This window comes from Sparus aurata, chromosome 9 (genome assembly GCF_900880675.1).
Source record: "Sparus aurata chromosome 9, fSpaAur1.1, whole genome shotgun sequence".
Classification (NCBI taxonomy): Eukaryota; Metazoa; Chordata; class Actinopteri; order Spariformes; family Sparidae; genus Sparus; species Sparus aurata.
In genome coordinates, this window is record NC_044195.1 from 130,946 (window position 1) to 152,224 (window position 21,279).

At 40.5% G+C, this 21,279-nt stretch overlaps 1 protein-coding gene across 1 annotated transcript; it reads left to right on the plus strand.

The window, feature by feature from the left end:
* The first annotated feature begins 5,588 nt into the window (after positions 1 to 5,588).
* LOC115588109 (uncharacterized) lies at positions 5,589 to 10,550 on the plus strand. The gene is made up of 5 exons (XM_030428489.1): positions 5,589 to 5,786; positions 7,990 to 8,422; positions 8,685 to 8,753; positions 9,359 to 9,496; positions 10,332 to 10,550. The coding sequence occupies exons 2-5, from the start codon at positions 7,991 to 7,993 to the stop codon at positions 10,548 to 10,550; spliced, it is 858 nt and encodes a 285-aa protein (XP_030284349.1). The 5' UTR covers positions 5,589 to 5,786; position 7,990.
* Positions 10,551 to 21,279: the final 10,729 nt, after the last annotated feature.

Below are 21,279 nucleotides of genomic sequence, written 5' to 3' on the forward strand. Positions count from 1 at the left end.
TGGCAGCAAACACAGAGGCAGCTGAGAAGGTATTTGAATTTCACAATTCCATTAGCACATTTCTGTTGTGAGACCTGTTCTTCTTGCTCTGTGGTTCTTACAAAGTAAATTTCTTCTCAAGCTGTCAGAGCCTAGAGAGACACTGGGGTAGGCAGAGGAAGAGGATGAATAAGAAGAAGAGGAGGACTATGTAAGTTTATTGTAGCTAATTGTGATGAACGATGATTGATGGCAGGGATTATTACACTATTTAATATTTAAAACTAAACCTTGTGGTTATGTCATAATTTCAGATGTAAAGCGTAAAAAAAGGGACAGCCCTAGAGGAACTTTTCAAAGAAGAGGACCACAAGCTGCTTTCCACACAGCAGCAGCAGGCCCCTGTCTCCACAGCCCAGAGAGTGCATCAAGAAATCAAGCTTTATAGAAGCCTTCCTCCCAATCCAACTAAAGACAGTGCCAGTCTCTGGTGGTGGAGGAAGAGTGACACATTGCCAGTGTTGTCAGCTCTAGCTGATAAGTATGTCTGTGTCCAAGCGTCCTCCACCCCTTCTAAAAGGGTGTTCTCCACTGCTGGAGAGACCGTAACTCCAGAAAGATCTTGTATCCTTCCTGAGAGGGCAAACATTATCATTTTTCTGCACAAAAATTGTTAATTTGCCAAAGTTGATAGTTGTGGTCTTATCTTTACAGAGGACTTCTTGGTATTTTTTATGTCAGTTGAATTTTGATTCAAGTTGAATGCAGATGAGCACTGTTAATATTCCAAAAGGCACAAGCTCTTCCTTGACTGATTTCAATCTCGGTTTTTAGTTTTTAAATGGCACATAATGGCAGTTGGGCTTAAAAAGCCAAACATCTATTTTTCCATCTGGACCAATTAATGTGAAAATTGACAAGTTCATAATCCTAAGGCACTCTTGATCATTTTTCAAGGCACACACTAGCATGCCATGGCATACTGGTTGAGAAACACTGCCCTAGGCTATGGATCCCTGGACTTTACTGTGAGAAGTAGCTCACCTACTTTTAGGTTTGTTCTAAGGTTGCTACACATAATTAGTGTATGCTCTGTCCTGTGTCTTCTGATCAAATATTAAAGCAAGTTAATACAAACAAACAGATGTGTACTTATTCCCTCACCCAATAAGAATCGATAAGGAATCGGAATCGTGTAGGGTCTTGATCTCGACAATAAGGCCAGCCGTTTTCTTTGCAGAGGAAGTTATGGTCAAGCTTACTGTGTTAAATAGTCCTCCTCTTCTTTGGTTGTAGTGGCAGACTAAAAAAAAAACACACTGCCATCCACTGTATCACAGTATATAACATCATGCTATTCACTGATGGGTGTGCTGTCTTGAATGAGTGAGAACGGGACGCAGCTCCAACAATAGAAAATCAATATGTGACAGCCGATGTTCATATTGTGGTGGACCACAACAAATAAATTAATTTGTGGGAAACACTGCATTTACACACACATAGACACACATATATTTTACCATCTAAGCAACAAACATACAGAGTGTTTTTGTGATTTGCCAAAGACAACAGGTGTACAAATTGTATATAGAATACTGTCAATACCCACCCTTAGGCCATTAGTGTCAACACACCACAGATGTTATATGTATCTATATACATTGTTAAGCAAGGAGAATGAGAGCAAACACCTACAACTGTTGTTTATTTTTGCAGATTAAAGTTTGTAATTAATCACTTTACTCTTTTAATGTATGCTGGTTGGGGGCCTGGCTTGTCTTGGACACAGGCAAGGGGGCGTCAAGGAAAAAAAAAAGGTTGGGAACCACTGGTGTAGGCCATACAAAATGCCGCTTAAACAAATCTACCGGTATGTTGCAAGCCATTTTCATTTATGTGAAGAGCGCACCTGCGGGTTTGAACAAGTCAAGACTTTTTAAGGCCATTTTGAACTAAATTTAAGACCTACACGAAGTACAAAAAAGTACGGAAAATTTAAGTCACCGAATTACTTTAAAAAATAACTACATTTATTGCCATTCACAGAGCAACTCAAACAATTAAAAACTGAGGGAGTGAGTGTGTGTCAGGGTTATTAGTTTTTAAAATTTCATTAGTTTAACAAGTGATTAAGTAAGGGATCATGCCCGACGAGGTGTCCATAAACAGAAGTTAATGGACGACGCGGAGGCCTTTAACTTCTGTTTATGGACACCTCGAAGGGCATTATCCCGCTTATACCATGGTCACTTGCCAAAGAAAAGAAATTCGGACTATTAATTTACATTTTCATGTGTTTTACAATCAAAATATAAAGTTTTTCACAAGCCATAACTTAGTTTCCCTGGTAACGCCTGAGGGTTTGACTAATACCTGGAACACTCATTAATCTCCCGTAAGATTCTTATGCAACGGAAGCGTTGTTCACTCCTCCAGTAAATAGGACGGATCATAGATACGACTTGGCAACGGGAGATATTCTAGTCCGCTCAGCCATGAGCCAGAAAGCTAACGCTATGCTAGCAAGATTCAAAGTCAATAACATTGCTTACGGTTGATAAACAGTAAATATATAATAATATACTTTGACAGTATGCTAGCTAACACGATTAGCTAACTAACCAGTCATGTCATTGTCCCCAAATAAATAGCAAGATGTTCACGAACAAATGACCGGCCGTGTGTAACGTTACTGTGGCCACAGCCTGAAGTAGAGTTGAACAGCGTATTCACGTAGCAGTAAGTTTAGAGGGGAAGTGAACTTTCTGCAGCTTGTGTGTTACAGTCAGAGGATAAGACACAGAAGGACTGACAGTCAGACTGCACTCAGTGCTGGAAATAAATATTAAGATTTGATACGCCAGCTAGCCATTAATTTACAGCGGTGAACAGTCAATTTGACTGGAACTACTTAGTAGGTGTCCATATATCAGGGGTTAATGGACACCCTGCAGCAAATCAGAATCGAGTATTCCTCCAGACCATGGTATAAGTACCTTTACCTTTAGTACTTTTTAGTTTTTATCTAGGAATTTAATTAAATCAACTGACTAAATTAACACCAGGGTTTTATTTATTTATTTATTATTTATGTCCACACACACACCAGGGTTATTATACGAGTATAACGTATAATAAGGGATTAATAAGGGAATATTGAGTTCTAAAAACTTGACACAAGTCAATCTGACACGGCTTGTAGGCCTAACCAAACAACAGCTTCAAAGATGTGGCATGTGAGCAGGATGCGTCCAGTGAGTCTCTGGACTGTCCTCGACCAAAACTGCTAAACTTAAGTGCGCCTTAGAGACTACAGTGCGGCAAACTCGCTTGCCTGTTCTGCAACTGCGTGCAACGAAATTGCTCTCTGTGGATATACAAACTGTTATGATCAAGCGGTGGGGTTTTTAAGGTATAAACTGCCCTAAATGGGCAAAATTTATGCAACATAAGGCGCAGTGCATGTCAAGGCCCTTAATCTGCAAAAGGCCCTGACACACAAAGCCAAACAGGTGACTGCTGACAATAACGTAAGCAACTTTTGAACTTCAGATACACAAATTAATCCATTTATCTACAGCCTACCTGCTGCAGTATCAGCCATCTCATTTTGACAAACGCCTTCCCAGACATCATGTTGGTCACCGATGAAACCTGAATGACAAGATGGATTCATTCAATTTCACACATATAGCAATAATCAAAATCCAACTTAATTATCATAACATTTGTAATCGTAGAACAAATTCACGATCTTAGAAATTGTCATGCATAGTGTTTTTGTTGTTTGCCACAGACAACAGGTGTAGAGATTGTTTACAGAATGCTGTCAACACACACCCCCTAGCCTTTTAGTATCAACACACCAGTCTGTTACAGGAGTAAATTGAGAGCAAAGGCCACAGTGCTAATGAACCTCACCGCCATTTCCCCATGCCAATGCTAGAATCCACAAAAAGACGTGCCTCCACCTCCACCGTCATGAGGCCCTGCAGAGCTTGGCACTACCCTGGGGAGTCACAGGTGAGGCAAGATGAATCTGGGCCTAGTCCGCTTTCTGGTCCTCCTGACTGATGATCATATCTGCTGTTCGGCACACAAGCACTATTTCAACCTGTGTGTTTTCGTTTTGTAACACTGGCACCTTGATCTGGACAGGATTAAAGTTCCTGCCTTATGTCAATCAAATCAAGGACAGCGCTAGAGTGATTGCAAGGGATATTTTGCACATTACTGTGTGCCCAGCCACAAAAAAAAATCCAACATGGTGGCAATCCTCACCAATGCCCAAACACTGTCTAAATGAACCCTACTTGATCAAAGTACTACCATGATGATATAAACTTGAGTTTGGAATGTCATTATAAAACATGCGAAACTAAATTAATCCATCTTGTCATTCCGGCGTTACCAGTGATCAAAATTACGCCCAGGACAGAGTTCCTTCCCATGAAAAATAACACTGCAGCAGGTAAGCTGTAAAGACATAGGTATGGTTCATGGACAGGTAGAAGATGGGGAAGAGGAAGAGACCTTCCATTTTCAGTTGGACTTTGACAATTTAATCACCTATGTCTGTGTGTGTCTTTTGTATCGCTGCAGAATGGCATACAAAAAAAAAAATTGTCTCCCCGCAAAATAATGTGCACCCAGCCACAAAAAAGTCTAACAGGGTGGAGGTCATCACCAAACACATACACTGTGTAAATTGACCCTATTTGAACAGTTCGGCACCAAAATTACACAGGGATATATAATCAGAGGCCACAGCCTTGCGGGCAATGAATCCCTGTACCAGATAACTGTGGACAGAAGGACAATGTTCTTCATAACCACTGACATTGAAGTCACAGGTGACCCACCCAGAAAGGCAGAGGCCTTGTTGCCCTCTAAGAATTTAACTAGTAGAATGTTTACCATTTCAATTTTGAGTTTCTCTTGAAATGGCTCACAGAGATTTTTTTCCCAATCTGGAAGACATCACTGACTTGCGTGAGCATGTGTAGGATGCCACTGTTCTCATCCTCCTCCTCCACAGGCTCTGAGGATTTCTGCATGTTGATGCCTTGTTTTGGCTTCTGTTGAAAGACATATAAACATATGGCTTGATATCAGCATTTTCCCAAAGAGAACAGGTAATTGAGATGATATTCCTTGCCTGGATAAAAAGGAAGTTGTAAGGAAAGGAGTCAGAAAAATATTAAATGACATAAAAGTACCAAAATACACAGTTAAGTATATACATTGTGGGGCTTGCTCATACTATTTCATCCATCTCTGTCTAAGCAGCTCTTGATCATCATCTAGTCAGCCCTGAGCTTTACTCAAACCAGGGTCTTCTAGGACATGTCAGACTTATATTTTGTGGACTCCATCTCTAATCAAAGACCTTAAACAAAAGATAAGTGAAAAAACAATTGAAACTGACAATACTTTAGGCAAACAACAACAATACTAGAACACCTATCTTAGTAACTGAAAGTATCCTACAAATCAAACGTTACTCCGATATGTACACACACACACACACACACACACACACACAAACGGTCCATCGCGAGCGTATTACAGAGGCGGTTATATTACCAGCGCGTGCGGACCGTTAACACACTCCGATCTACAACCTATTACCTTTGTCAACAGCTCTCGTTATTACCTGCCTAAAGAGTAAATCAATGCCTGTAAATATCTAATTTTTTCCTGTAAATAGTTCCGATTTAACTTCTAGGCATTTGTTTATAATTCCGGCTTCGTCTTCCTTCATCTTCCTCAATCTCAGACGTATTTAACTACTCCAATCGACCGTAAGTAATGTAATGTAATGTAGTATAAGCACGTTAACCGTTAGCCAACGGTAGCTAGCTTGATCCATTCATTCATTTATGAACACTGTGCTTTCTTTGGTGAACTGGGCCACTTCAGCCAACACTCCTTTATTCTCAGTAAAACTGTGTCAATAATATACATTTACTTTACGTGAACTAGGTGATAACTACATGTTGGTCTAATTTTACCGTTACGGCAGTCAGATAATATGAGGTACACGCTAAACAATGGCTGAGTTGTCGTTAGCAGCCTATGTTAGCCGGCTAAACTACAAAGTTTTCTCAGTTGGCTTTCACAATTAACTTATATGTTACATGATTCCTGTGGATTAGAACATTTCAACGTACAGTCAATAAGGTATATGGCAATATTACCAAAGACCTTTAACTCAAGTCTTGACAGTAGGCAGCCATAGCAACAACCCCGGGCTGAAAACAACGGCCCATCAATGCAACTACGCGATTGGCTGCTAGGTTTCCCGGTTCAACGAACCACACGATTGGCCCTTGGGGGGTGGGGGCGGGATATGTTACCACACTCTCTGGTGTTACGGATTTTTCTGTTCACAATGTCTGAAGCGCTCTGTGTTGTCTCTATGGCGCCTGAAGACAGGCGCAAACAGGAAACATGAACCAATGTACAAAAACACCTTAAACACAACTTCGGGGCAAACCAAATAATTATTTTTTTAAATCGCGCATAGTCCATCACAACAGTTAATCAATTAAACTATCGACTAAATTAGCTTTCCTGATCTGGGCTAACGCCTAGCTTCACGTTTGCGCAACTCGCATATAGCCTCAACAAAATCGTTGCAAATTACAAATACTAAATTTATTTCGGAGAAATAAAAACTGCAACGCGCCATCGCATCACGCTTCTTTAGAATGCATCTTGCAAAACTTACTTGTGAAAGTCCTTTTATCCGACGATAGTTCATTTTGTAGGGAGCTTGACTGCAGCCACAACTAGAGGTGGCGTCTTCGTACACGAAGACATCAGGAAGTCGGAAAACAACCGGGTGCAAACAGGGAACAAAAACGTTGGTTCCGGTGTTGCACCAAATTCTGACCCTATGTGAATTTTATTGCAAAATACAGATATTAAAGTAAATACAATGACTTTTTGTAGACAATTTCTTTGACTGTGTACAACCTAGATACTCCGATATACTATCAGAAATACAAAAGACCCCCTCAAAATAAAAACATCTTACTTACCATCTCATAATGTCTTCAACGTTAACATTATTTTTGAAATGCAATATATTAGATACTACTAGTTACCTTGATTTTAATGTAATATGTTATAACAATGTACTGTAATCATAGAGTAATAAATTAGATAGATAGATAGATAGATAGATAGATAGAATTACTTTAATGATCCCAGACTGGGAAATTATTTTGTTACAGCAGCAGTGGGTCAGCAAATAAAACACTTCGTACAAATTTACTTACTACTAATTACTTTTTAGTTACAGTGAACAAAATGCCCAAATAACTCATATAGAACAATTGAATAGCCTTGATGGATCTAGCAAGTCTGGGTATTAACAAGTTTCTAGAGTGTAATATATTTACCAAAAGCTCAAGGAATCAGTCCAGTACATCACCAGTAGTCCTTTGGGGCACTACAGCTTGCTACGTAACTTCCACTAAAACTGCTTGTCTTTGCCACTGACAAGCTGAAATCGTTATTCCAAGTGTCTCACAACAATATGGAAACAATTCCTACCAATAAAGATTTTATATTAAGTCACTTTTCGTAACCAATAAGACAAGCGTCATTCAAGGAGATGTCTTCTAATAATTAAATAATTTAAATAATTTCCCAGTCTGAGATCATTAAAGTAATTCTATCTATCTATCTATCTATCTATCTATCTATCTATCTATCTATCTATCTATCTATCTATCTATGTCTTGCTCTGAAATATCAAAAAGTAGGTTAAACATATAGGTATTGATCCCTAAAGGTTCACTAGAGGTAGTTTTTTGTTGTTGTTGTTGTTTTTAATTGCATAAACACCTTCAGTGATCCATTATCAATTGGCAGGGAAGCTTGCTATCTAGACAGACAGACAGAAATACAGACCCACAAGGCCTTCCATTTCAGTCGGGCTTTTGACACTTAAAAATCACTTTATGTCTGTGTGTGTTTATGTTTTTTGTGTTTCAGAATGGCACTGAAATCCCTCCTCGACAGCAAATGCACCACCCAGTACTTCAGACCACCACCCCTGAAGGTTTCGATCCTCAAATTAATTGATGCCCCAAAAGTTATTTTGTGGGATTTTTCCAACACCGTGGTCACACCAGCCACCACAAAACATAATAAGGTGGCCGTTGTTTCAGACGGCCAGACATGCACAAAAATCACACTCTTTGAAGAATTTGGTGATAGGATCATAGAGGGTTGTACCTACATAATTAGAGGACACACGATCAGGGGCAGTGGTCCTCCCTACTACCTGAATATTACAAACTTGGTGGTGACAGAGGAACTGCACCAACAGGCTGAGGCCCTGCTCTACCCAGCGTCACCTCTCACTAAAATCTTTGAGTGCCAGGCGTCACAGGGCCACATGACTGTGGAGGGCGAGGTAGTAGAGGCAAGTTTTTTTCATCGCTTCTAGTATTTAGATGGTAAAGTGGTATTAAGTGTCCATAATACTGTGATGGGCACTTTCCATTTACTCTTGTAACAAATAGTTTTTTTTATACTAATAAACTTTGCGTCTGTGTTCAGAGGTTGATTGTCTGTTAGTTGATAAAACCAAGACTTCTGTTTACAGTTAAAAGTACTATCATTATAATGATATATAATATCATGATAAAACATGTGAAATTAAAACAATCCATCTCATCATTTAGGCACTACCAGTCAAGAAAGTAAAGCTTGGCAGTGACTGTGTCCCTTTAAAAAAGGTGACACTGCAACAGGTAAGCTTTAAAGCCATAGGTATGGTTCATGGACAGGTAGAGATGGGGAAAAGAAAGGGGAAATAGAGAGAGTGTTGGAATGAAAGAGGGAGGATGAAAAGAAAGAGGCAGGACATGGAGATCAGACAGTAGAAATGAGGCAGAGGAAGAGAAGAGCAAAAGGAAGGTAGAGGAAGACAGATGGAGAGATGGGGAAGAATGAAGAGAAAAAAAGAGAACAGAACAGAAAAAACAAATTGTGCGTGCGTGCGTGCAAGTGCATACGTGCGTGCATGTGCATGTGTGCGTGCAAATTGAGAGGAACTCATGCTAGATAATTTCAGACATACTAAAGGGTTCATGGACAGGTAGAGGGAGGAGAAGGAAGGGTAGATAGATGAGATAGAGGAAGAGGATTGGAGAAAGGAGGAAGACTAGCCAGAAGGAAGAAGGATTAGAAAAGATGAGGTACAGGAGGAGAAGGTGGAAGAATACAGAAAAGGAAGAGGAAGAGATCGAAGGGGAGATAGAAAAAGGAGGAAAAACAGTGGGAGGATGAAAAAGAAGAGGTAGTATTCAAGTGTTATTGTTGTTGTTTTTTAAATGTATTCCCCTATCTTTGACAGGGTAGTGACAAGGTGGAGCTGTGCCTCTGGCGGGAGGCGGCTGTTGAAAGAGTGCAGGTTGGGGAGAAGTTGACGGTGACCCACCTCAAGGTCACCAAAAATGGCAACCTGCAATCAACTGTCCATACCACCTTCAAGGTGCTGTCTTGTATCTGTTTATTGTTTCTTATTCAATATACAACCTTTTTTCCTAATTTTATGACGTTGAAACACACAAGAAAGAGTTACATTTTATTAGGTTTTGAAAATAAAATCAACAACTTCTCTATGCATGGAGTGTTAAAATATGAGTTGATCAGAGTGAGTTAATGAGTGTTGAGAAGAAGGTCTAAAAATCTAAAAAAGTCTACTGCCACCACAACCTCACCCCAGATCGGCAAGCAAAGAGAAATGGATGGAATTTAAACACATTTTTTTGGTGTATTAAAACTACATTGAAAATACATTTTTAAAAAAGCCTCATTTTACATAAAAGAAAGTGTCTTATGCAAATGTTTAGAAATTTCAGCCTTAAGATTGAAGCTAGTTTAGGTGAAAATGCACTGAGAGAGGCAGTGAGGGTGAGTGGTCTGGAAGTGAGGAGGTGAAACACACAGGAGAGCAGGTGGAGCTGAGTGGGCGCAGGGTACTGCACACGAGAGAGAGGAAAAAACACGAGCATGACACAAAAAAAATCCAAGTGTTTTGTTCAAAACACTAGAGCAAAAGCACACAAAAAACATAGCAACACTAGAAAAACAAGGATTGGCAAAAACTCAAGGGTACAACACAGATATATTAGCCACCATACAGGATGAAACAAGCTGGCACAGAAGTAGCGAAGAGACCAAGCTGATCTAGCAGGACTTGATGAGAGACAGACACATTCTAGGAAGAAGCAGGTTAGGAAGAAAGGAGAGGGGAAACAGACGAGGAGAAAACAATAACAACCAATTCTCATCTCATTCAACATGTTTATTTAATCTCTCAACAGAAACCAGAGCCTGAAGTTAAGGAGGGCTCCATCCTGGGGGTAATGGAGCTGCACCGGGAGCAGGGGTTCCTCCAGGTTATGCTTGAGGACAATTCCATTTTTGTCATCAGCCAGGAGCTATGGTCCCCACTGAATGAGGAGTTGGTCAATGGGACAATTAAAGTGGCAATGACCACCCAAGGGGGACAAATTATCAATATAATCAGAAAGGAAGAGTGAAGGGGTGGCGGGGTTGCAAAATGTAGGGGGGGGCGGGGGTGAATGATGTGGTTTTTTTTTTGTGCTTGAATTTACATGTTTTAGTTTTTAATATGTTCAATTGTTTTAATAAATTATTAAAAGGGTGGAGGGGGCAAAATGGGGGGGTGCGTTTTAAATGTTCAGGATTTTTTTTGCGGGGGTGGTAGTTGATTGTTGCAATAACTTTGCAAATGTTCTGGGGTTTTTTTTTTGTTCTTGAATTTACTTGTTTTTAATATGCTCCTATGTTCAATTTTAATTAATTATTATAAGGGTGGAGCGGGGCAAAACGGGGGGATATGTTCAAATCAGATATTGTAATATGTTTGTAAATGTTCTGTTTTCTGTTCATGAATTTTTATTTTAATTATATAATGTTATGTTCTTATTGTTCAATTTTGTTAATAAATGTGTTCTCGTCATGATGCAACAACTCTTAAAATCACTTGATTTGTAAGGGAGTCTGGGATTGTGCCGTTACTAGTGATATTCATCACTTCATTATGAGGTCCATATCCATGCCTTTTTACAAACGCACACACACACGCGTGCCTACACACGCCTTGTCTTGGTAACTACCCTAAATTACCAAATAATAACCGGGTTTCTGTTAACCGCAGGGTCCCCTTTAAACGACGGGTGCAGGTGTATATTTTGATAAATAACCGCAGGTTCAAAATAGGTCAGGGTCTAATTTATTTTATTATTATTTTTTTAATCAAGGAAGAAGACGTGACCACTGACACTGCACGTTTTTCTTCTCCGCCTTTTCACGTATTGTGCTGCTTTCTGTCAGTCACTATCACATTGATGATCGCCATGGCTCCGGTGTAGCAAAGAACTGGAGTAGTATCATGCGGACGGTGAGCGCTGATGGCGCAAAGACTCATGGGAGCGAATTCTCTGTTGATGAGACTGTTGTGATGTATTTCAATTAGATGCTTCCTGTACGTGTCCTGACTGTCAGTGGCGGCCTTAGGCATATAGGGGCCCGTTTCAATATTACATATGAGGCCCTATCCCATAAAACATTTAGGCTAATTACCGATATGTTTGCGCCCATGCGTCTCTGATGCATTGAAACCTGAAAGGATGCAGTTGCCTAAACTCATCATGCCTCCCAGCGAAGCGCATGTTCTTAAAACGATACATTGTGACCAAGTGTTAAAATCTCTATAGGGCAAGAAACCAGGAATGAGCAGGGGGAAAAAACGAGGATTGAAGTTGGTTTTCAACAAAATGCAAATGCGTTTTTCATATTTATGTGCATTATAAGACACGAAGCTGCAACAAGTGTCTGCACGAACAGGTATCTTATTACAATCCAAAACTATAACACCTATAACAATCATGAACTTGAAAATTGGCAACAAAAGTCATCGGGAGTACCAGGATTTTTCCCGGTGGGCCGATCAATAACGGGCCGATGGACGGCCGTTTTTTATTTCTTATTTATTTATTCGTTTATTTATTTCTGCTGCGCCTTGACGTTTCTCTGTCGACCCCAAGAGAGTGAGAGATTGGCGAAAAATCAAACTGAGCTTCAGCGTCCGTCCGAGGACAGCAACAGGACCAGGCTGCCTGCTGGAGGCAGGAAGAAGTCTAGCGAGGAGCCTGAGATAAACATGCGGGGATGAGTTATCAGCAAACGGGCACGCCACGAGAGAGTGTCCCGCAAAATGATCAGGGTGATGGAGAAACAAATGTCCGCCACCGTGAGTGACAGCAGAGATGAGGAGTTTGCAGCGAGTGCTGGTTGGCTGAATCGTTTCCTCCGCCGCAACAACTTCACTTGCAGAAGGATGCCAGAGAATTCACAGAGAAGCTGGAGAAGTTTGTGACATTTTATCCCAGATTTTTGAGAGGAAGGAATTAAACTCCTGTCCCAAATTGCCAACTGGTCCCAAATAAACTCCCCGGCTATTATTTGGTATTGTACGGTATGATAACTCTCCCGGCCCGGTGAGAGAGACATGCATCAAAGTGCTCAGCTGCAGACACAGCAGAGAGGTGACGAGACTCATCATGACTGACAGGCATCAAGGCCACTCAGCGTTACCTTACCGACCCGCCCCCAGATATTTCATTCACAAAAACAGGGCCTGTGGCAATTCTGGACAGCTGTTTTTTTTTTTTTTTTTTTTTCTTTTCTTCCTTCATGCAGCAGCACCGCTTGCACCGCAGATACTTACATCACTGTCTGCAGGGCCGGCCAGTATTTTCCTGTACCGGCACAGCGGTGACAGCAGCCGATACCTCGCGCACGAGCTCCTCAGTGGGTGCTCGAGCACCGGAGCACCCACGGGATCGGCGCAGCTATGCCCTCGGCTGCCGGGCCCGTTTCATTTTTTTTTTTTTTTTTTTGTGGGCAGCGGGGGCCCCCCAGGCTGCCGGGGCCCGTTTCAATTGAAACGGATGAAACATAGGTAAGGCCGCCTATGCTGACTGTTGTTGTTGTTGTTGTTGTTGTTGTTGTTGTTGTATACTGTTGTGTTCTGAGGATATTTAATGTTGAATTGGCATAAATGTTGATTTTATGGTGTGCACCATGACTGAGGATGATAAAGCGGGTGAACATATTCGTCAAATGTGTATAAGTAGCATAGTTTTTGTTTCTAAAACAGGGTTTTCTGAGCCATTCTGAATAGCAAAGAGTTGGTTGACGATAGGCTCTGCTGGGGAAGTTGCCCTAAACGTTGAGATATACTTCAAAGAAACACCCGCTGGATATTTCTGTGTCGATCCCGATGGAGAACAGCAAGACAGCGAAGGCCCCTGCTGGAGGTAGGAATAAGGCTAACGAGGAGCTTGAGATAAACATGCGGGAGTGAGTTATGAGAAACGGGCACGCCACGGGAGAGTGTCCCGCTAAATGATCAGGGCGCTGGCGACACAAATGTCCGCCACCGTGAGTGACAGCAGAGATGAGGAGTCTGCCACTAGTGCTGGTTGGATAAATCGTTTCCTCCGCCACAACAACTTCACTTGCTGAAGACGTACAACTGTTGCACAGAACTTAAGGATGCCAGAGAATTCACAGAGAAGCTGGCGAAGTTTGTCACATTTTCATCCCGGATTTTTGTGAGGGAGGAATTAAACGCCTGTCCCAAATAAACGCCTGGTCTGTTAAGTGACTGAAACAAATAAACGCCTCAGCTATTATTTGGTTTATGGTATGATAACTCTTGCGGCCAGGGAGAGAGACGTGCATTGGCTCGGTCCACAGTGCTCAGCTGCAGACGCAGCAGAGAGGTGACGATTGGCCCAGTGGCTTTTCTGTGTAAAGAATACCTGGCCTGGTGATTGGACAAATTACCATTTCCGCCTCCTATACCAGCCACTCAGCGTTACCTTCCCGACCCGCCCCCAGCTATTTCATTCACAAAAACAGGGGCTTGCGGCCATTATGGACAGCTGTTTTTTTGTTTTTGTTATTCTTCCTTCATGGGCCCCTGTCGGCGTCTGAGCCCCGGTGCAGCTGCACCGGTTGCACCGCTGATACTTGAGCCACTGTGAAGGATGCTGAAGCAGTAGCAGAACGAAAGTTGAACATGTTCTAATGAGAACGAATTTAGCAGAAAAAGCTGCTATTTCAAAAGCTTAAAAGGCTGAAAAGTAACAGGCTGAATGTGTGTGAAAATAGTTTTGATAGCTGAACGGTTTCTCTACCTGGATGTATGCAGGATTACTAGCAGAATTACATTTTAAAATGTCTCCATAAGAATGAGTGGTCAAGATTTTGCAGAAAAAAGACACATTTTTCAAGTACAGCTATTGGTAGTAGCAGCAGCAGCAGTAGCGGTTGTAGTTGTAGAAGACATTATGGACCAAAGTGTTTGTCTCAATATTATACCAAATCATGAAGAGACAAGAAACTACAAGAAACTACAAATACATTTTAATACATTGTCTTTAATCTGATTATAATTTTCTCAGGGTCATTTGTGTCAGTTTGTAATTCACACGGTAATTGGAGCATTTCAAGATTTAATTGAAGTATCAGCAGTAATAAAGCACTAGAAGTCAAATCCATAGCATAATATACAAACAAGCCTGATGAGATACACAAATAGGAATCAAAATATATATTTCAAAAGCATTTACAAAACAATTTCAAATCTATTCATGTGAGCGTTACGAGTTCATTGCACAATGATTACTACACAGATTATTTGATAATAAATCATGAATCAAAAGTGGATAGTTGTTCAGTTGTTGAAACTAATTTATTTACATTATAATACATTGTGAAAACGTGATCGAATAGTTTGCCTATGCATATTTTAGTAGGATTAAAAAGTTAATGAATCGGATTAAACTCAATTTGATGACATTAAAATTATATGATCATAACTCAAGTGACCTGAAGGTAATTAAATGGTACTGAACATTATTAAGTTAAGATCCCACAACATGGGGGCACTTTGATCAACCAGAAGGAACCTTAAAGGATTTTATGGCGGAATCAGAATCAGAAATACTTTAATAATCCCAGGGGGAAATTATTTTTGTTACACACTCCAGATATACAAACAACAAATATTAAGAACAAAATATAAATATATATATATAAATATGTATATATATAACAATATGTAAAAGATCAATGTACAGTTTAAATAATGTGCAAAAAGTGCAAACAAAAACAAACAAAAAAGAAGAATGATTGTCCGTATTTTTGCTTGAGTCAAGTTACAGAAGGAGGGGTGTCTGACTCCCTTAGGGAGGCGTTATAAAGTTTAATGACCACAGGCAGGAATGATTTCCTGTGGCGCTCAGTGGTGCATCTAGGTGAAAGGAGTCTTCCACTGAATGTGCTCCACTGCTGGGCCAGTGTGTTGTAAAGAGGGTGTGTGACATTATCCAAGATGGACTTAAGCTTGGACAGCATCCTCCTCTCTGCCACGGTCGTCAGAGTGTCAAGTTCCTCCCCCATGACATCACCGACCCTTATGATCAGTTTGTGTAGTCTGTTGTTATCTGCGACCTTGAATATGGTATCAATACCACTGTCAAATGCATGTAAGAGACACAGATTTTTGTGAAGGCACTTCAGTGACTCATTAAGAAAAAAAGTATAAAACAAAACAACAAAAAAGAAATAAATAAAAATAGAAATATATCTTGAGACAAAGTTCAGCTAATCAATTTGGGTCTAAAGTGTATTTTGGGACGTTTTCTATAATTTGTGGGATTGGTTGATTATTTAAATGAATTGAATATATTTTCAGTTTTTCTTTCAAACACCAACCAATAAACAATTTATAAGAGAAAAGAAAATACATGAAAGCAGGCATTGCAAAATCAAAATCCACTATTCAGTATTCAGTAAACCAATAAAAAATTCTTAAAAGCTCTGTGCCTCAGAACAACCACAAAGAAATGTTATAGCACCATGCTGGTGGCAATTGCACTGATGACTGATGTGCAAAGGATAGAGATTTTTTAAAACCCATTTAGCAAACTTTGACATAACAAAGGTTATGAGACTGCAAGTTTTTTAGTAAACTGGATCTGAAGTGACTTTTGGGTTAAACTATATGAATTATTTGACTCCTCCTTGCCCACTACTTAGTTCAGAGAAACAAACAAAACTTCAAATGAAATTAGATAAAAGAAAATGTAATTATCATTAAGTTTCCTATTGGGAAATAAATACAAGAAAAAGCAATAAAACAAATTACTAAGACACAAATATGAGAAAAATATATAGAAAATACATGAAAGCAGTCGCCTTCAAATCAAAATCCATAGTGGCAAACAGTTACTGGTTTCAAAATATTTCCTAAGGCAGGGCTCAACAAAATATATATTATCACAATCAGTACAACCAGGCATGTGCAGGCAAGATGTATTCTTAGGTAACTGTTCACTCAACCTTTTCTTTTGTTTTTGGCTTCTTTTGTTTGTTTGTTTGTTTGCTATTTGTTGCTTTTTTTTAAGAGGGAAGAAAAAAGAGTGATGGGTATATACTGGGTAACAGAATTGGGCAATGACACCAATGTACATGCCTGGTACTGATACCGTAATTTCTGTGATTTCTCATATTGTTCAGCCCTTCCATAAAAGGCTTTTCACATCGTAGTTAGACTTAGGCTAATTAGCCCCTGTAGTTTATGGCTTCAAGCTCCAGTAGCCCTGGGCTGACAGTCAGGTCAACACTGTCGTTTCAATTGTGTTAGTCCATCTCACTCAGAGCTGGCTTAACCTTTACTTTTTACAGATTTCTCTGAAAAACATGGAGTTAACGTCACTTTTGTGACTTCAGGTCTCCAGCTTTGTTTCCCAATCAAATCATGTGACAAGGCTCATATCCAAGCCATGTGTTTAGGACGTTCTCAAGACCATACCCTCAGCTTTGAGTGCATAGTCTCAGCACTGGCCTTATCTATAACTGCTCTCAGAAGGGTTTACATTAGCCCAAGGCTAACTATACAATGGTGAAAATCCTTTAGTATACCTACCAGCTGAAACCCCACACTGATGATTACTAATTTTATTAAATAGCCCCCCCTACAGGGTTGCAAGTACAGATGCATGTGGCACCCGACACAATGGATATGATTTCCCCCTTTATCTGTGTCGTCTGTAGGATAGCCAACAGATAAAGATGGAAAGGGAAGGATGAAATGAAAAATAAAAAAAATAACATACATTTTCATGACATGCAAAATAAAAAAAAAAGTTCAATTAATCATATAAGACAAATATTAACAAAACAGACTAAACTGATGTCCTATATTTTACATTTGGTTATTTTGTCCATGGGTCAGTAGATCTTCACTAGTGATTCTGTCATGATGCTGTTTGTTCAATCTGTTCATTGCTGCCACAAACCACAGCTGTCAACAGAGCACTCTGTCAGTGTGAAGATGTAGATGGATGTGAGGTCATGGTCATGTTCATTGGCTAGAAGAACTGCTGCTCCTTATTATCTGGCCACTTTGACATGAGGACAGGCGTTGAGAGGCAGGGGAATGGAGCTCGCCCTGAAGAAAGACAACAGAAACTTTATATAGTCTGAAAACCATGACACAAATCATACACAAGAGTTGCATCATACAAAGTAAGTAAAGTAATCAGTTCAACCTTGAACACGGCAGAAATCCATTTTCCCTCCAGAGCCACCTCACACAGAGGAGTTTTGAAGGGCTGAATGTCTTATGTATGTTTAGCCCTCTGGGCAGTCTGGAGATCTTAGCTGTGGAGTGGCTGGATCACAATGGAGGAAGACCTGAAGAAAGAACTTCATTCAAAATACACTCCCAACTGTAACTTTAAGTGAAAAGCTACAAAAACTGTTAGATACACAGCCAATTTTATCAAAGCACACACAAGAATATTTGTTCAAAAATAAACCCTTATTGGCTTACCTTATGCTTAGTCATGGAGAAACCTTTGCAGTGAGAGGGGAAGCACATGTCTCTATGTGATCCAGCAGCGATGGCTCCATTGTCGACTGATGGTTAAGCCGGTGCAGCTGCCTTGTCTGTGGCACCATGGTGTTGCTGATCATGACTTGATCCTCACGGTATTAGGGAATATAGGACCAAGGTGGACTGGTGTCCTCACAGAGGAGCACTGTGTCTCCTCTCCAGGGAACAGTAAACTTGCATAATTTAGAGTATCTGGGAAGGCCACCCACCCTGCGAGAGTGTAGTGGGACATTTGGTGGGAATGTGGGGTTTCAACTGGTAGGTGGAAGTACATTGGAAAGTATGTGTTACATTGAAAACACATACTTTCTGATGTATTTTTGCTACAGTAAATGTTTGCAGCTGTATACAGCTGCTGAAATAGTTTTGGCCTGTGCATTTATCAACCCTGACCCAGACCCACCCCAACAAATGCACAGGCCAAAATGTGCTGAGAATATAGTCCATTACATCATCATTATCTCTAAAACAATTTAGCCTTTTTCATTATTTCTGATGGCCCTTACCTGCTATGCTGCCGTGTGTTATTATTCATAAGTTTTTATTTGTAATTATATTTCCTATAGTTGCCATGTTCTTAATTCTATTTTATTCTTCTGTATTCTGTGACGCATTTTAAATTAGCCAAGTTTTTAAAATCTTGTTGTACTTTTATCCATCCTGTAAAGCATTTTTAATTAGCCAAGTTTTTTAATGTTGTTCTATTTTTATCCATCCTGTGAAGCATTTTTTACTAGCCAAGGTTTTAATGTTGAACCACATTGGAGAGTTTGCTGTGTGTAATTCTCTCAGCAAAATAATGTCCTTGCAGCTCAATTTCTCTTAGACACATTGCAACATTCAGATCAAGTGTTGAGCAGTGTATCCTCTTGGTCCACCCTCCCTCCCACACAGTCTTAGAGAGACTGAGGCAGCCGGCGAGGTTGTGAAGCCAGGCTGCAAAGAGGATACCCCAACTCAACTTTTACATTTTACCATTGTCAGTTTAAGTTTTGTGCATGTTTTCAATAAAAATGTGACTGCTGAAAAAACCAACATATTATACTTTTTCACTCAAAATGGTGTTATACAATTTCTTAATCCCTGCAATGAATAAGTATTAGTTTAGTCACAAATTCCTAGTATTTTTCAATGTGCTTAAGACTCACCAGATTTTTTCATGAACTGCTGCAGGAGATTACACAGTACACAGGATTGTGATAACTGTAGTATGTTTTCATGACACCTGAAGTGAGACAGTGTTGTGGTTGAGAGATGAAAATGAGGTCCAGCAGTGTGTTCTTCTCTGTGGTTGCAGCAGTGATCAGTTGGGCATATCCCCTCGACCGAAACAGCTCCAGTATTGGCATACTTCCGTTGGATAAGAGATTCTCATTGAAATCACCACAGACAATGATGGGGTGGCAATCCATGATCTCCAGTGAATCCAACAGGTTTACCAGGTTTGACAGGAGTGATGCAATGTTGTAGCCTGGAGGTCTGTACACAGCTGCAATCAGTGCACTCACAGGGGCTTCAACCTTCAGAGCCACAAACTCAAGATCAGTCACATTATGTAGATACTGTTTTTCACGTATCTGAAAGTGGTTTTTCACATAAACAGCGATTCCGCCACCGCCTCTGTTTGCCATTTGTGGGAGATTTGTGTATGACATGTGTCTGTTGCGCTTGAACATACTGTAGCCCTCTAAATGGAGGCTGTCTGCAACAAAGGAGCCTTGTAGGTGAGTTTCTGTGAGACACAGAACATCGGCAAGACACAGTTCATGATGGCTCTTGATGTCATTCACATGTGATGGCAGTCCTTCTGTGTTGTGGTGAACAATGGTCAGAGTGTCATGTCTGCTCAGTGTTTGTTTGAAATGGAAAAGAGGCATCATGTTGTCCAAGTTGACATGTGTCATGGTCTCTAAGGCTGCAGTGACTTCTTGATTGGCATAGATTTTGCTCTCATCTATATCCAGCATGTGCAGTCCACTGAGGGAGGTCACTCTACTGATAGCTACATAAGCCATGCCAGGTTCAAATATGTGTTTCAGTGAGATTACAGCTGAAGTCTTTGTCATACCTTGAACCTTATGTATTGTGCAAGCAAAGGCAAGTTTAATGGGAAACTGTCTGCGCACCACTCCTTTCTGTTTCATATCCTCCTCCGCTCTGTCAATGTACACAAGATTATCAGGTCCTCCAGGTGCTCTATTGCGGTAATTCCTTCCAGCTGTTTCATCATCCATCTTGAGCCCAAGCATAGTGACATGTGCAAAACCACTTTGTTCAGAGGTAATTATCCTTTTTAGCGTGCAAAAGGATCCATTCACTAATCCCTGAGAGACATCAATGTTTCTGGTGAGCATGGCACGTGCACCTTCAGCAACATTAAGTGAATCTGGTAAATTATTTTTGCCTCCTTTTAATGGTTCAACTTGTCGTGCCATTCTGCCACTCTGTGGGTCCTTTTTATAGTCATCTGCATTGATTGTAGTGATATTAGAATGGAGCAGAACTAATGTTGCAGAGTTGTGTGAATTTACTTGTTTGTTAGTTGCAAAAATGTGCAGGGCATCAGTTGGACAAAGTGCTGGCTAAGTGATGGTCTGTGACAACATAGCTCTGTCTGCTTCTGACAACTCATCTGACTTGTCTTTGACACGGATCCTGTTCAACATCTCTGCAAAGACCACATCATCTTTCTGCCGCATGATCTCAGTCAGTGTGACCATCTTAAATTGACTCCACAAGTCTATTTGTAAAGGCTCTTGGATGCAGAGAGGTTTACTGTGTCTCACTGGTGGTAGCTGATAGAAGTCTCCAACAGCGATTACTGACATCCCTCCAAATGGTTTTTGACTGCCTTTGATCTGTTCAGTCTAGCATCCACATATGCAAAAAGTGGCTTGGACACCATGGACACTTCATCAATTATGATGATTTCAGCATTTAGCAGATCTGATCTGACCTCATCCAGTTTATGACCAAGTCCTTGAAATGGAGGTTTTAGGCTTCTCGGCAGCTTGAGCAGAGAGTGCAGTGTTGAACCTGATATATTAAAGGCTGCGGTTCCAGTGAAAGCAGTCAACAGTACAGTGGGGTTTGATATGTCAGCCTCCTCAGCACGTCTCGGCAGTTTGCGCAGTATCTTAAATGCTTCTGAGTAGATGCATTTTATGAGATGTGACTTTCCTGTTCCAGCACCACCATTTATGTAAAAGAAGAATTGCTCAGCATCAAGGCCACAAACACGCTTTATGCACCAGTCTCTGACTGTATGGAAC